The following is a 17103-nucleotide window of genomic DNA, read 5'->3' as shown; positions in this document are numbered from 1 at the left end:
GAAGCTCGATCATCTTCTTCTCGGTCCAGATTCGAAAGACTCGGGTACAGGTTCCAGCGAAGACGGGGAACGACCGGCGCATCGTATGGACCTTTTGCACGGCGGCAACGGCGGCTCGGCCGGTGTTCAAGGTAGAGCTGAGAGCGAATGGAGCGAATCGCGAGCTGATAGCGGCCCGGACAGTCCGGAGTGCCTGTACGATCAGAGGGAGCCGAGGCATCCGCTGCAACTGCAGCATCCGGCGTATCTCGCGCCGAGTCATGGTCGACTGTTACGTCACCCGTCGCCGGAGAGCACGTCTCCAGGCAGCCAGCACCACCATCATCTCCCGCCGAGCACCAGCGCGTCATCCACGGCCAGCGCGGTGACCACGAAGCCGCGGATCTGGTCGCTGGCGGACATGGCGAGCAAGGACGGCGATCAGCAGAACTCGAACCCGACCATTATGACGGGTCTCGCGTCACCCTATGGCGGAACCGGAGGCGGAGGTGGCGGTGGCGGTGGTGCAGGGGGCAAACTCGTCAGTCCTCTGGCCAGTCGACTTCCGCCTCATCATCCCCTGCACCCGGCGATACATCCGGGCACGCAATTCGTAAGACCGCATCCGGACTTTTACAGGAATCTGTACGGCGCCTCTCATCTCGGCTCCGGCGACATATCCCTACTGGAGACGTACTCGAGGACCCTGGGTGGACTTGGTGGGGTGATACCACCGCCGTCCACGGCGCCGAGCATACTGACGTCCTCGTCCTCGTCCTTCTCTGTTGCTGGGACCGTGAAGCCTTTCTCGATCAACGGGGCCACCAGCGCGGGGGGCGGCGGTGGCGCCGCCGCAGGTGGACGAGCTGTTTTATTAACTACCGCGTCCTCCGGACTGTCACCGTCGTCGTCGTCGACGACGTCGTCGGGCGGATCCGATCAATCGCCCCATCCGGCGGCCGGCGGTCTTCCGGCGACTCAGGAACTTAAATCTCCCGGACGAGTGTGACTCAAAGACGCGACCGATCGTTGAAAAAAAAGACGTTTATCGCGTTCGCTGTGCATCGACGGGCGGCGTTTCGTGTGGTGTGGCTGACAATAATCAGAGACTACAATCTTGTAATTAGTGTACAGTAAAACAAAAAAGGTGATGATGAGATATACTGCCCCTCAACCCGCTTCTCGTTCCTAGTCTTTATTTTCTATTTCATTTTCTATATCGTCGCAAATATTCATTTTTTTAATCATTCTCCCCCTTCTCCAGGCCCTCGAGACCATCCGATCTTGAAAGTTTATTTTCTATACCTAATTTTGCTCCGAATAAAAATGGAAACTCGTAGTATACCAACTACCCAACTACCCATAGTGGCTCTAACCGCGGTATAATCACAGTTAACGTCAACTTGTGACAGTACTATTATACATATAAAAAAAAATGCTATAAATATATAAAGATATAGGATAATAATTCGTATTATTATCATATATCTTTAATAATTAATTAATAATTAATAATTAATATTATTTATGCGTTTGTAAATAGTAGGAAGAGGCCCAGTAGAAGAGAAATCGTCCGGCCAGTGTATGTATTGTATGTAGAGTAGATATAATATTACTAGAGTATACCTGAGATCATAATTCATATTAATGACGATTATTATGACTATTATGATTATTATGATTATTATGATTATTATTGTTATTGCAATGTTTATAATATTATCGATTCACATCGTCGATTCAGATCGTCGCGAACATGACGAGGTATGGATCGTTAATCGCGACGACAGATTGCGAGGGACGCGCGTTGGTTCTCGAAAATATACGGTTGATTCGTTCTCGAATCTTCTCTTCTTCGTATAAGTGTACCCTACTTACTTATTTATTGCGCTGTGAAGATTGGCTCGTAATAATTTAATCGCGAATTGGAACCGACGCGCTTCGCAATCTACCGCAAACGTATAATAATTCCGTCGCGTCGTCTTGCTATCACCGTGTTGTTGCGTATAGGGAACTTGCAAAGAGGGAAAACATTCTCCAAATTGTGTGTACGAAGGACACCAACGGACGGCTTGCAACATATCATGTCATGTCACGTCGAGAGTGAACGATCGCCATTACCTTTTAGTCATTCGTGTCCAAAATTTTGCGCGAACTCGCTGATGTCGTATTGGCATCCTGTGTCTCCTTTCGCAATAAACGAATCATTACGGAAAACAAACGAGTTATCATTTCTCACCCAGCTGCTTCTCACCATCAATCGCAATTTCAATTTTTTTTCTTTTCTTTTCACGAGGAATCGTTGTTTCCTTTCAGAGATATATCATAATTGTTAGCGATGGAATTAATAATAAGTATCTTACAAGTAAGTTTGAGTTTAGTTTCAAACTCTATGATTGCTTAAAAAAATAGTACTTTTAAGTAGACTCGAACCTGGACGAGATATAGATTCGAACTCTCTGTAAGTATCTCCAAGTACATTCGAATCTGGATCAAGTATGTTCGAATTTTTTGAGTACTTATTGAAAGTGGGGGTAGGTTGAATGGATTGGATGGGGAGTGTAAATATTATTTCGAATCTTGCAGGTACGTAATCTAAGAGTATGAATATGAAATATGATTTTTTATGAATATAATTCGAATCCTTTAGAAAATGAAACTTGATCATTGGATTTGATTCGGATTTTTAAGCACACACTGATCCCAATCCTAATAATTGTGCATCGTGCGCGATTCAGCAGAGACAATAATATGCGCACGTGGCACGGAAGCTCTAATCGACGTAGGGGATCGTCGTCCCTTCAGAGATCCAGCGAATGAATATGAAACGTTTCTCATTCTCGGAACCGGGCCGGGATGTACTTATAAAAATGCAAAGCGACCGGACTTCTGGGTGGTTGCTGGACAAGCCTGGTTATTAGTAAACATTTAAATCGACAATCGCTATAGCAATGCGGACAGCGAGGGGGAGAGAGAGAATGCCGTCTCCTCTACCTTCCTTCCTTCCTTCCTTTCTTTCTGCGCCTTTCTCCGGCGTTTGCGGTAGAGGAAACAAGAAATCAACTTGCGGGACCACCCGCTACGGCCTGGGCTTGCATCGACTGGAGGTCCACGCCGTCTTCATGAATCAACTTGTTTCTGAATCGGCATAAACCTTCAAAGGGTTGTGCTGAGGGGGGCATTCCCCCCGACTAGGTCCGTCAGAGTTATGCGGGCACCAGTGTCCCTTTGCTTTCTACCCGGTGATCCGGTGTCTTCGAAAGATCACTGGGAAGACTAGAAAAGCGAAGAGAAATTGTTACAAATAATCAAGACAAATTTGCCAAGATGTTTTCGGGAATACGTGAGTGATGTTTCTTCAATTTAATATAATATAGAGCAAAGAAACATGCAATTTTTTCAGCAGACGAAAAATTACTTCCATCAAAATGACTCGAATTATCTTAATAATGAAAAATTTAAGCTTTAGAATCTGTCGCAGATACTCTGAATAGCAATTAAATCGCGTGATATAAAAACTTGTTTTATGTTGCTATAAAGTATAAAGATATCGATGGATAAAAAAATATCGGTTCGCAAGAGGCAACGTTATATGTATAGTAGGTAAACTTCGTAAGCAGATTTCCGTCGCAGATAAACACCGATCCATAGTTTTGAAATGATCATGTTAAGGACAACAAGGCTATTGGATGACGTATATATCTTGAGAAAAAGAGGAAGAGGGAGAAAAGAACAATAACTAGCTAGTTTATTCCACAAACGCCCACAAATGTTATACGGTCATTTTTAGTGTTATAGGTTTCCACGATGTAATAACGACAAACTGACGACCTTCGTTTGCCCCTTAGCAGCGAGAGCTCTTAGTGCTCGAGAAATACTAGAATATCGCCCATTATAAATACATACTACAGCTACTGGATTTTATTGCGATTTTATCAATTTCCACGGCAATTTATCGTCATTGTGTAAAACAACGTGTCGCGAGAAAGAGGGGGAAAATTGCTAGAGAGAGAAATGTATCAATATTCATAAGAGAGAAAGATCATAAGTAAAATATATATTATAGTATATATAAATCAGGACGTTTCTTTATATAGGCGCTCTTTCAACGTTGTTACGATTAATAATAAAATAATAATTTATATTTATGTATAATAAAATAATAATAAAATAATTTAAAAAATTAAATAGTTTTAACTATGTGTGTATATATTTATTGCGCGGGGATGCTGTACTTGGGCGAGCACAAAATTTTTTAAAATCCTTTTTTTATACAATGACGAGGATTTTCCAGCGAAAGCGTCCTATCCTAGGAAGAGAGACACCTCAAATGGGGAATAATCACGAGCACTAGAAGGCCAACACCTTGCGAGGAGACCTCCAAGAGGAGGAATGGACGACGATAAACTCGACTAAACTGCGCGATGCTTTATTGGCTTTTATCGAGTTTTAACGCAAGCACCCTCGGATTCCTTTATGGAAACGCCGTTAATTTTACGACACGGGCATATTTAGCCCGGCGGCTTCTCGTAAAATCATACTTTGGTCGCGATAAAGTTGAAACATTGACGGGGGCTGTGTGCTAAAGCAAAGTTGGCCTCGTAAATAGACGTCGCAAGGGAGAGAGGGGAGGAAAAAGAAAGAAAATAAGTAGCTTCACGCGTCATGTAATACATGTACATTATTTAATAAATGTGATTTTGATATTTAAAAAAAAATATAATTAAATTTAATATGGGATTCGGGAAATTAAATCTCGAATTGAGATTATTCCCAAATAAAGTCTTGGCATAAGTATCAAGCAAAATTCGTGCCTCGTGCACAATGAATTAAATTTCAACGAAAAAATTAATTTCATTGGAAGCATACGTACTGACATCCACGTTTGGCTCGCATAGCCAATGTAATTTTCATCATTCATATTAAATTTAATTAATTAAAATACTTTGATGTGCAATATTATTTTTACGTAGTGTTTCATGCTAACACTATTTATTTAGTTTATTAAGTTTCCAGATAAATGGACATTGATTAGTTTCACGAAGATTCTTTAATAATAAATATAAGAAGAAAAATATAATATATTATATAAAATATACTATATTATAAATGTAATATAGTAGTAAATATTGAATTAATTCGTATGTAAACATTTAATTAATTCTACGATTTACTTCAACTTCAAAGCAATCAATTTTGCCAAAAAAAAAATCGAAATTTTATTTTGTATTTTAGTGCTCTAGCTGTCGCATTTTTATAAATTAAATCAATATTACGCAACAATGTTTAACACATACACTTTTAATATCGTTATATAATTTTTTTTGTTAACAGGATTTTTAAAAATACATATATCGGTCGTGTAATCCGCAATATTTCGTGAAAACAATCTGTTTCGCCGCGAGATGATATATTTCGCGAAAATATGATTTTTTCATCTCTCGAGTAACCACGCGATAATATATGAAGCGAGTTGCACTCATCTGGACACAATCTGTAAAACAGATATGTGGCAACGTTCTCTCTCTTCTTTTTTCCTCTTTTTGGCGCATCGCCACGCAAGTACGTCCCGCGTTGTCGAAAGGTAGCGTATCGGTGTAGGTGGTGAATAATGAATGGCAACGTCGAGAGACAACTTGCTGGACCAGCGTCGACGAGACGCCGGATCAGGTCGATCCGTTGTGCGTACGTACGACCGAGGGAGAGGAGAGGAGCAGAGTTGAGAGGGGTGGGAGGGAGGGGGTTGGAGACGCGCAGTTATATAGCACGAGTTCCGGGTGAAACGACATGAAAAATTAACGGGCCCCGCGTTTTGACACTGCGTCAAACTTTCGTTGTACGAGAGTGATAGATTGTTCTACGGCCGCGGTAGATTATATTCCGTACGCGACGCGGTGAGAGAGAGAGAAAGAGAGAGAAAAAGCGCCGAGTGAAAGAGAGAGAGAGAGAGAGAGAGAAGGAAGGGAGCGAAAGATGGTTTTGGATTCCGACCTAACGACCGGCGGACAAATTCGAATTTTACGAGGGACACCTCAACGTTGGGTATTGTCAGCTCAAGTCCGCAAACGAGCAGAGTCCGTCCTCCAGCATTCTCGTTGGGTAAGTATTTTTTTTTCACGGAGATTTATCACACCGTGTGTCAGATGTATACAAAGGTAATTTCGGTCAATGACGTAGATTGAAATGTACAACGATATTTCATCTTCAATTCGCAAAAGAGGAGGGGGGGGGGGGAAGAGAAGATATGTGGTATATGATAGTCATAGTAATTCAGTCTCACCGAGGCTGACATTATCCGTGCGCTTGAACTCTCTCAAAATTGCACTTTCTCGATCAGAATGTGTACTGAAAAAAATTGAGATATGAAAAGAGTTGATAAAAACCAAGTACAGATATATGTCAGAGCCTTTTCAATTTATTATTTCTGAAAAAAATTGTATTCTTATTTTAACAATTTTTCTCTTATTTTTAGAATATCCTAAAAATTCTAAGATAGGCATCAAAGAGCCTCTTATCTTATGGCAATCCTCTAAAGATAGTATTAGATATTCCTAATTTATAAAAATGTAGATAAAATGGGATTTTTACATTAACAAAAAAGTATATTATTTTACAAAGAACAGATCATGAAGAAAAACATATGTAGACCAAGAATAAGGTACAAGACCTGAGTAAATTAGATTGTGTTACACGTTTTTTATTTGTGAAATCTTCTCTCAAGTCGCTCGAATCTTCTTTTTCGAGCTACTTATTAATACACTCCATATTCTTCTAATAAACTAAAATCATTTAGTGACAAACACTGCAAATTGCAACACTAACTGTATACGTTGCTACAACAATATGATTATATAAAGCCAAATGAAGGATCTGCATAAGACAAAACATATGAGATCCTTCGTCAACAAAGAATATATTCTTAGTTTAGAGGATGTTCTAGAAAACACTTAAAAATATCTGTTAAAATGGATTTTATAGCATACAGTCCTCTTACTTCGAGAATACAATCTTTTCGGTGCCGATATATGTTATGACACATGCAAAGTGACGAATAGTCTTTATGGAAGCTTTGCGAGTTGATCTTGGCAAAAAAAGATGTAAGTATTTCTCGCAAAGAAATAAAAAAGAGGCGAGCCCATAATTTTTCAGTTTCCTGGTAGAAATTTTTCCTCAGCACTTCGTAATCCTTTCCACTTTAACGTTTGCGTATCGCGCAATGTGTTGCGAACGAAGACGAGGACAAAGAGAGAGCGAGACAGAGAGAGAGAGACAAGATATGCACATCGCGATATTTCATTCGGCGTACGATCCCGCGAATTTCGCGTTCTCAAAGACATCAAAGGGACCTCTGCGACGTTACCGGATGTCCGGCTATGCTTGCGACACCGTACCCGTTTTGTGCACCAACCCCTGCAGAAGGGAGGGAGGAAAGGAGGCATCAGAGAGACGACACCAGGGAACGAAGATAGAAGACGCTGAAGGATAGAGAAGGAGAGATCCTTCTCGCCGAGATGCTCGAATTCGTCCGCGGCTTGTCGGCTAGCAAGTACCACGTAACTCACCTACTAAACTCGCGGCTAAGTAACGGGGAGGTGCATAATTCACCGCTGCTTAATTGGCGAGCGTTTTCACGCCAACCGCCGGTCTGTCAAAGCGGCTGTCACAGCGTGAGAAAGAGAGAGAGAGAGAGAGAGAAAGAGAGGAAGAGAGAGAGAGAGAGCGATGACGAGTCGCTGCTTCTCACCCGAAGGCAAAGAAGAAGAAAAGGACGGAGCATGTGTGCTTATCATTGCACTGACAGCGAAGAAATCCTTCTTCCCTCTCTTTCTCTCTCGGTCGTCCCTGCTTATATAAATACTGCATCTCGCGCAAGGAAAGGAATAAAAGAACGAACCCGAGGAAATGGTAGAAAGCTAGAGAGAAAGAGAAAGGGGGGAAGGGGGTGGAACGACGCGATGGGGGTGAGGGAGGTAAAAAGAAGTGCTTCTGGCAGTCGACAACTGGCTGCTGCTTCGCGGCGCTTCGTTAAGAGAGACGCGACGATATGACTTATTTAATCGCCCGGGCTGAACGTTAATGTCCCTCTATGAGGCTCGCTCGCGCGAATGTTTTGGGGGATTACGTCCCGTCGCTCGTCGACGGGGCGTTGGCCGCGCGATTTACGACAGTCGTAAGTTCAATGCGCGGCGATACGAGAAAGACGACGGGGTGAGAGGCGCGAAATTGGAGCATAACGCGAAAATGTAAGACGTTAGAGATGTTACTAACAAGTAACACTACTCAAGTGCCATTCGCCGATATTCTTGAAACTTTGCACACACGTAGTACATCGAAAAACATTAAACACGTGTTTTTTTATTTTGGCTAACAAGGCGTTTTAAGATCGGGTATAGTACCACTATCTTGCCTTCACTGATCGGGTATAGTACCACTATCTTGCCTTCACTGGCTGGGTAGACCTTCCCATTGTCTGCGTGTTTTTGAGATCGCTAATGACGATTTTGACATTAGTTTAACGAGATTCAGAATGGCAAATACAAAATGGTGGACAAAATCGCAGAAGTTTCAAAAACTTTATTTAACGCCACTTGCGAAGTTTATTAGATACATGATTACGATTTTGACAACAGTTATATCAATCTAGAGATGGCGGATGAAAAATTCAATATGACGCATCCAAATGGCGGAAACTGAAGGCAATGGGAAGGTCTACCCAGCCAGTGAAGGCAAGATAGTGGTACTGTACCCGATCAGTGAAGGCAAGATAGTGGTACTATACCCGACCTTAAAACGCCTTGTTAGCCAAAATAAAAAAACACGTGTTTAATGTTTTTCGATGTACTACGTGTGTGCAAAGTTTCAAGAATATCGGCGAATGGCACTTGAGTAGTGTTACTTGTAAGTGTTTCGTCGTCGAGAGACATTGAAACCTCTTCGCCAAACGTGTTTATGGATAATTATTTATTTCCTTATTAAGGATCGGGAGAGAATTCTTTTCATTGTTTATATGTCGCATTTTGAAATATTTTATTCCTCTTTTATTTCAATTTTATTATATGTTTAGAGGATTTCGACAGGTTTAATTATAGAAATCGAGCTCTTGCTTTGTATTTCAAATGAACAGTAAAGGAATAGTTGTCCATGTAGAGATTTGAAAGAGAAGTAAAACTGTAGTTAAATTAAATAGTTTTAAAAATGGGTAACATGTTCACTTAAAATATCAAAGTAAATGTTAGATTAAAAATTAATATCAATAGAGAAAATAATCTTTGATTCAGAATGCAATATTAGAACTTAAATTCGATCACTTAAATAAAATATCGAAGTAAATGTTAGATTGAGAATTGACTTTGATAGAAAAAAAATTAATTTAAGATGCAATATTATTTGGATGCTAAAAATTTAAGAAACCTTAATATTCTATAAAATCATATTTATATATGTATATTTATAAATGATATATATAATGATATATATAAATGATTTATCAATAGATAAATAAAAGCCAGATGTAAATGTCAGTGCTCAGTTTCAAGGAATTAATTTTTTCGTTGAAACTAATTCGTTGTGCACAATTTTTTTTAGTACGATATCAAGAAATTAAATAAATCTCTAATTCGAGATTTTATTTTTGATAAACCATTCTGTCTCCCCTAAATCCCCCCTACTTAAATTTCCCTCGTTAAATTTAAATATGATATTTAAATCGAGAGTCTAAAGTATTAGTTATCAATATTCTATAATTTGATTATTTAAAATATGAAAATAAATGTTAGATTGAAATTGACATTAATAGAGAAAAAAAAATTACAATTCAGGATGCAATATTATTAGAACATTAAAAAATTAAGAATTTAATATTTTATAATTTGAGCACTTAAAATATCAAAGTAAATGTTAGATTAAAAATTGACATCCGTAGAGAAAAAAAAAGTTCGATTTAGGATGCAATATTATTAGAACACTAAAAAATTAAGAATTCAATATTCTATAATTTGATCACTTAAAATATCAAAGTAAATCTTAGATTAAAAATTGATATTTGTAGAGAAAAAAATTGGATCCAGAGTGCAATATTATTCGGACATTGAAAAATTAAGTGCTCAATATTCTATAATTTCAATCTCCCCAGCCAGAGTATCGGATTAATATCGGCTACTTTTCCTCGAAAGGGAGGGCGGCGACCCCTTCTCCACTCTTTCGACGCGAGTGGTCCTTCGGTTCATGTAACAGAAGCGTGTGTAGCTTAGAGCGAGAGTTTCGGCAAAGTGGACACGCGCGCTACTAATTATATCGACGACTTGTGTTTGCCTTCCGAGAAGGCGACGTGCTCGGCGGAACAACGTCGATCGTTCTTCTTTCCCTTTTAATCAGGGACGGATCTATATCGAAATCGAACTTATATATACAAACCAATCTGCGATATCATCGATCAGAACCGAAGTAAAACGATCTTGCTTATTAACATTTTCTAAAATTAATATTCATATCAAAAGGGCCCCCTTTCAAGGGGCTGAACGTGACTCTCTTTGATAGTTTCTTCCTCGATTGCATTCCCGCGAAATCACACGAAGATTATTATGCAGGGTGGTTCTAAATTAGTGCGAAAAATTTTATGAGATGATTTTTTGTCAAAACTTAAAAGGGAGGGGTTTTTCATATAAACATATACTTCTATATCCTAAGAGTTTTTTCTCCAAAGGGGAAGATAAAAATTAAGTTTTTATTTTTTTCTCAAGTTTGGACAAGTTTTAAGACATCTTACTTTGCTTGCTTTTTTTATTCTAAAATTCAACTTTTCGTAATTCAAAACCTATTGTCTATTTTTAGCACCGTGCTGTGCATGATAATGTGTTTTATTTTTTTTTTTTTTGAAAATTATTACTTTTACGAAAAAAATAAAAGAAATAAAAAAATTTCTAAAGGAATTAAGCTTTCTAACGCATATATTTTTAGATGATCATATTCCGGTTAAGAAGTTCTAATAGAAAACTGAATAGGGGTTGCTAGCTTCATTTCCTTATAATAATAAGAAAATTAAAAAAATATTAATAAGTATCCTTTTTATTTTTTAGTAGAAAGTGTTTATTTAATTTTATTTTTTTAACTTGCCCAAAAGTTAAAAAAAAATTGAAATCTAATTTTTATTTCCCTCTTTGGAAAAGTGTAATTCTTCAGGAAGGGATATAAAATTATATGTTTATATGAAAGACCCTTATACAAACAATAACAACTTCCGATTTTTCTCGAGATATATCCACCCCTGAATTTATTTATTTGCCGATTTATTCAGTTCGCGCAGCGGGACGTCGCGGATTCGGAAGCGGCCGGATGAAAAACTGTATTTAATTAGGGGACCAATGGCGATGAGGAGTACGACATGCAGAATGGCGATCACGAATCGCGCTAGTTCGGACGGGATCGTCGAGCAAAAAACCGAGTTCTTCGTTCGCGAACGCGCATCTCGTCGGGAACATCGATGGATGACGAGTCAATCGAGAATCGACTGGACGCGCCGGCGTTCCAGTGTCCGCCCGATGACGGACTTTTTAGTGGACGAATACGAGGGGGGAAGAAGGGTGGCAAAAACGCGCTCGTAAGGGTTATGATTGATGCCGGTGCGAGAATGCTTATAAAATTGCCGGGCGAAATGCGACCGCGCTTTTTCCTCCAAGCGCGAAACGTACAGTTAATGCGAGAGAGAAAGAGGGAGGGGGGGGGGATTGCAGGCCCCTCTCTTTATAAAATCTTTTGAGGCTTGATTATAACTCGTAGAAGAGTAAAAATAAATTGAAGCAAGAGAAACGTATCATGTTTCACCCATGTTGCTTACATTATTAATTTAAAAAAGAAAATTGTTTAAAAAAATATATTAAATTTTTCACTGCATTTTTTCTCTCTCTTTCTCTCTTTCTATTTTCATCTCTCTTCGGCAGCAGACTGCTTTTTCGAGCCTTTTTACAGTCGACGCTTTGATTTCCAGTAACATCAAAGTTGCGTATACGCAAAGGGATATTGGCCTCTCGCGCAGTCGTTTTCACTTGTGTCATCGACCCCTTTCAATAGGAAAGAGACATCCTCCCGAGGATATATACACGAGGACGGCTATAGAACCGCGCAGTTTCGATGTCTGTCACACCGCGGTCACGTCTTAATCAGTGTCTGGACTTCCAGTGGGCCCACCGGGGCAAGAAGCTTGTCGGTCTCTTCCCCCCCCCCCTCTTCCCTCCCCACCCCAACTCTTTGGCTAAACGTGCCGAATGTTAATTACGCCAGCGGGGTTTCGGCGGCAGTATCCGGGCGAAAAAGTCTTCGTTCGAATCTCGCGCTCGCCGGTTATGCGCATTTTATATATATAAAAGATTATATAAATATATAAATATTATATATTTAAAAATTATTATATGTATAGATATATAAATATAATATAAATAAATATTATTTATATTTATATTTAAAAAATTAAATCATAAAATTATATAATAAATATTATTATATAAATACGTAAATATAATAAATATTATTTATATTTAGATTTAAAAAATATATTTAATTAATATAAAAAAATATTTAATTTATTTATTTTTAGATAAATATTGGAGCGAGAGAGACAGGAGAGCAATTATTTTCTGACAGATCTTTCTTTCGTATATTCGAGATACATTCGCGTCGAAATTAATTTTCGCCAACTTTTTATGCGTATTTCACCGTCAAAATTAAAATTTTAATTATCTGTAAGCGGTCTGATTTTCTGGAGAATATATAACGGAGAGATTTTATACTTGAAGTTTTATAACCCCGAAAGAGCGAAAGATCGTTTGCTCCGAGAAGTTTGTTGTGACACAATCCGGGTCCCTAAGTCCCTACATATTGTAACGTAATTAGTAGCGCTGGGGGTGCGAGGAGAAGGGGAGCGGGGGGAGGATGTGACTGACGGTCGTTCTATTAATGTTTGTTTTCCACGTATACATACATTTCGGAGAGAAGGAGAGAGATTTACGGTATCACATCTTTCCACGTGTAACCGTCGATCTTGTTTCCATCCCCCTCCCTCCAGCGCGCTCTTGAAGTACTTGGCCGCGATCGGTGTATAAATAAATGAGAGTTTATCATGAGAGAGAAAGAGAGAGAGAGAGAATCTCACCCTCTCGCAAAGAGGGGGAGGGAGGAGAGAACTGACTCGCGGCGTGTGTCACAACAGCGTCGAGGCGCGAAGCGTCAAAGTGGATTTATGATATTTTTCTAGTGCCACTCTCATCTCTTCCTATCTCTCTCGTACGCACGATACTTTGCCTAAAAACGACGAGCGAGCGCAAAAGCAGTCTCCCGCCTTTGATGTCGGCGCTTCTTAGGCGCCCTACGCATGATGCATCGCCGTTCTCGACAACACGCGTCTTGCTCCGGTACCTTTAAACAAATCGTCGACTTCTTTGCCGCGCGCAGATTAATCGGGAGGACCTATCTCTCCCCGGCGAGACTCTCCCTGGATCCCTTGATTTATAACAGATGGCAAATTGCAACAAAGTTAAGGATAAGTATCTGAGAAGAAAAAGAAATTTTTTAAGTACCCAACACTAATCTTATATGAAGAGGATTTCGGTTAAATCAGCTGGTTTCCTCATATGTTGTAGCTCATGACCTGCTAAATGTAATATAGCCTCGAAGCTAAATAATAGATAGTTACTGATAAATGAGCTATAGCCAGTCAAACAACTAGCAGAACCCGAGTTTTTCGTGTTTGACTGGCTGTAAAAAATCAGTAACTATATATTATTTAGCTTTGAGCCTATTACATTTTTTGTGCAGCAGGTTATAAGCTGTAACATACGAGAAAACCAGCTGATTTTATCAAGATTCAATTTTATATAGAAGTCGTGTAGTTTTTGAACTTATATGAAATCCTAGTAGCTCCTAACTGTCCATTATTTGGCTTTGAAGCTATTTATCCATTTCACATAAGATTAGTGTGGGGTACTTTGACAATTTCTAAAAGTTTGGCAATTTTTGTTCTCATAGTTGCAAAACTTATCTATCTTTATCGCAAAAATTGAAGAATTTTTAAGAGAAATATAAATCAATCTCGACAGACATCACAATCATAATAATAATAATAATAAATAAATAACAAATCTAAGGATAAATTATTATATAATAATAAGTAAATAAAAAGTTATAAATAAATAAATTATAATAATAAATAAATTATAACGCGCAGGAGCAAGAAGATTAATATCACTCACACGAGAATGATTAATATTACAAATTAGTAAGACAAACACGCTTTAGGCAAACGACTTGTTCAGAATTTTGAGTAATCGACGGCGGATCAGTGGATTTCGTCAAGCAGCGATTAATAATAAATAATTAGGCACGCGATTCGTTAAAATATCCAAAGGTAATTACGGGTTGCATGAGCTTATTTACGAGCCCTCCCTCCTGTCATTTTCCTCAGCAGTCACGGGAAGAGGAAGCGGCGCGTCACCAAGATCGTTACGTTGACGGATCCGTGCCTTCTGCGAGCGCCGGAAGCAATGCACGGAGGCGCCTTACAAATCCCGGCCAGATGATATTCGAGGCTCGACAAAATTCTTTTTCGTGCACTTGGAAAGAGAAAGAGATAGGTGAAGTGTGTCGCGCGTAAAAATAAAAATGTCGCGAGACGCGATGCTCTTGGAATTGTCTGAAAATAAGATACGTCTCGTGAATTTCGGGATCCTTTTCTTCTCTTCGAATTTAGTTACTTTTATTCTATAAGCATGTATACAGTGTGTTTGCTGTTATCTAAATAAAATTATATAGATGGTCATTTAGATGAAATTTTGGCGTCATCTTATCTTTATACAGACAATAAAAATACGTAGTATCTACATTTTTATCTTAGATGAAAAAAGTGTTCTAATCTTTACTAAATTATCTAGAATAATGTGTTCAGATAATTTGGTTTAGAGTCATAGCACATAAAAATACTTAAGTATAAATACTTAGTAAAATTTAAGCAGTAAGCGATAGAAACTTATAAATAAAAGTATAAATATATTTTTATATCCCTTTTATAATTTACATTTTTTTATAGCTGTGTTTATAAGCGGTCTTAAAAATAATATTATCTGGAAGTTATCTAGATGAATCGCCATATAATTTTTTTTTATCTAGATATATTTAAAACAAAATCTTGTCCAAGATGAATTTACATATTTTTATCTTATCTTTAGTTAATTTTAAAATCATCTAACCACAACACTGTATGTATATAGTTATCGAATCACATTTGCACGACGTTTCATGCATTCATGATTTTCTAATCTAAATTTCATATACACATTTTGTATACAGGGTGTCCCAAAACTCATAATTAATCTTCCAGGGGCAGATTCCTGGGATCATTTGGAGACGATTTTTCCTCAGCGAAAATGTCGAGAGAGACCATCATTTTTTGCATGTTCCCAATTTTTGTCATTATGTATCTTTGTAACTAAGCCTTAAATTAAAATTCTATTAAAAGAAACTTTACTTGAAATTAATTGAAGAATGTGGTTTTGTTAATATTTTATTTCTAGAGGGCTTAGTTTACGAAAAACCCTTTATTTTTAATCGCTTATAACTCGAAAATTATTGGTGCCTCGACATTTTCGCTGAGGAAAAATCGTCTCCAAATGATCCCAGGAATCTGCCCCTGGAAGATTAATTATGAGTTTTGGGACACCCTGTATATTTGTGTTTTTAATATTCTGTTAAATGGAATCAGTGTATTATCATTGAAAAGCAATGAATAGTCACTGAAGACCTCAGTTATAAATAGTAGTATTGCAAGGCAATGAAATCACATTGAAAAAATACCAGTGGCTGTTTTACATTATAATTTTAAATTTTTATAATTAAAAATTTTACATTATAATATTATGTATGAGATATAAATTTATATCAATACATTTTCTATTAAAGGAAAAATCTGAGTATTTGATTAAGAGTCTTGTTCATTTTTTGAGTTTATTTTAAAACTTCTTTAATTAATAAAAAAGTTTATTTTAAAAGAATGTAATATCCATATAAATCTGAATTTGAATAATAATAATATTTGCTTTATTTTAGATATGTATATGTATATGTGGAGGCTTCTCCTAAAAAAAATAGCAATCCAAAATAAAGATTTGAAAATTACATCTTGCAAATACATACGATCAACTTGAATTACTTGGTTTTTATTTAAATAATTTTATTTTTTCATTTAAACATAATTATTTAAATAATTTAAAATATTAATGAAGTAAATTGATCTTCTAATTCAACATAAATAAAAAAAAAATGATTTATTTTATTTTAAATTATCTATATAATATTAATTTACAAAATTTATATAGTTTATTTAAAATATCTTATTTTCATTAAACAAATAATACTTTCTTATTTATAAATTAAAAATCTAAAAATAGATTAAAAATAAATTAAAATAAATCTAAAAATAAATTAAATATATTTTTTATTCTAAATATAAATATAAATATTTTTTTACTATTATGTGTTAACTACAATAAGCTATTTAGGTTAAGAAATTATAATTATTTATATTATTAATTTATTTTAAATTTTAAACTAATTAATAATATATGTAAAATATTGAAAAAAATAACAAAAAGATAAAAAACAATAAATCTGAATATAAAAATTAAACCTTATTTTATACTTTATATTTACCTCATATTTTATACTTACCTAATAATTTACTACAGAACATAAGACGGAGTAACAGAGCGTGAATTCTTTTATCGAAGATCAGTGAAACACTGATTTGATAAAACCTTGTATTACTGCTTTGATGCAGCGACATTCGTGGCTGTCTCAAGATGTTTAGTCCTAAGCTAATAAAACTCTTCGCTTTCTGTTATATAACATTAAATTTCTCGCCGTTGAAAGCTCCGTGCCAGCATGCTTGTGCAAATAGCGCGGCACAAATCGTCGAGGTGTACTTCTGCCTCGTTCGTTGTTCGCGCACCAAGTTCGAGCTGTTCTTCCCGGCTCCGCCTCAGCCAAATGGGGGGTGAAGTAAGGGGCGAGGAGTAGTACTCTCATCAATCACCGCGTCCACGGGACCGTTTATTTTAAGTCGCCCGCGTTTTTAATACACGC

The 17103-nt window shown here is 37.3% G+C and overlaps 1 protein-coding gene across 1 annotated transcript in view; it reads left to right on the top strand.

Moving 5' to 3' along the window:
* Mirr (iroquois-class homeodomain protein mirror) overlaps positions 1-3370 on the top strand; it is a 42962-nt gene extending 39592 nt beyond the window's left edge. Inside the window, exon 5 of the mRNA XM_083055496.1 lies at positions 30-3370. Coding sequence (XP_082911622.1) covers positions 30-988 — 959 coding nt within the window. The 3' untranslated portion in view covers positions 989-3370. The remainder of the gene's footprint in view (positions 1-29) is intronic.
* The last annotated feature ends 13733 nt before the right edge of the window (positions 3371-17103 follow it).

The sequence above is a fragment of the Prenolepis imparis genome, unplaced genomic scaffold (assembly GCF_030444845.1).
Source record: "Prenolepis imparis isolate NDT839.2.m4 unplaced genomic scaffold, iyPreImpa1.0 SCAF_2, whole genome shotgun sequence".
Lineage (NCBI taxonomy): Eukaryota > Metazoa > Arthropoda > Insecta > Hymenoptera > Formicidae > Prenolepis > Prenolepis imparis.
This window is presented reverse-complemented; position numbering and strand designations above follow the sequence as displayed.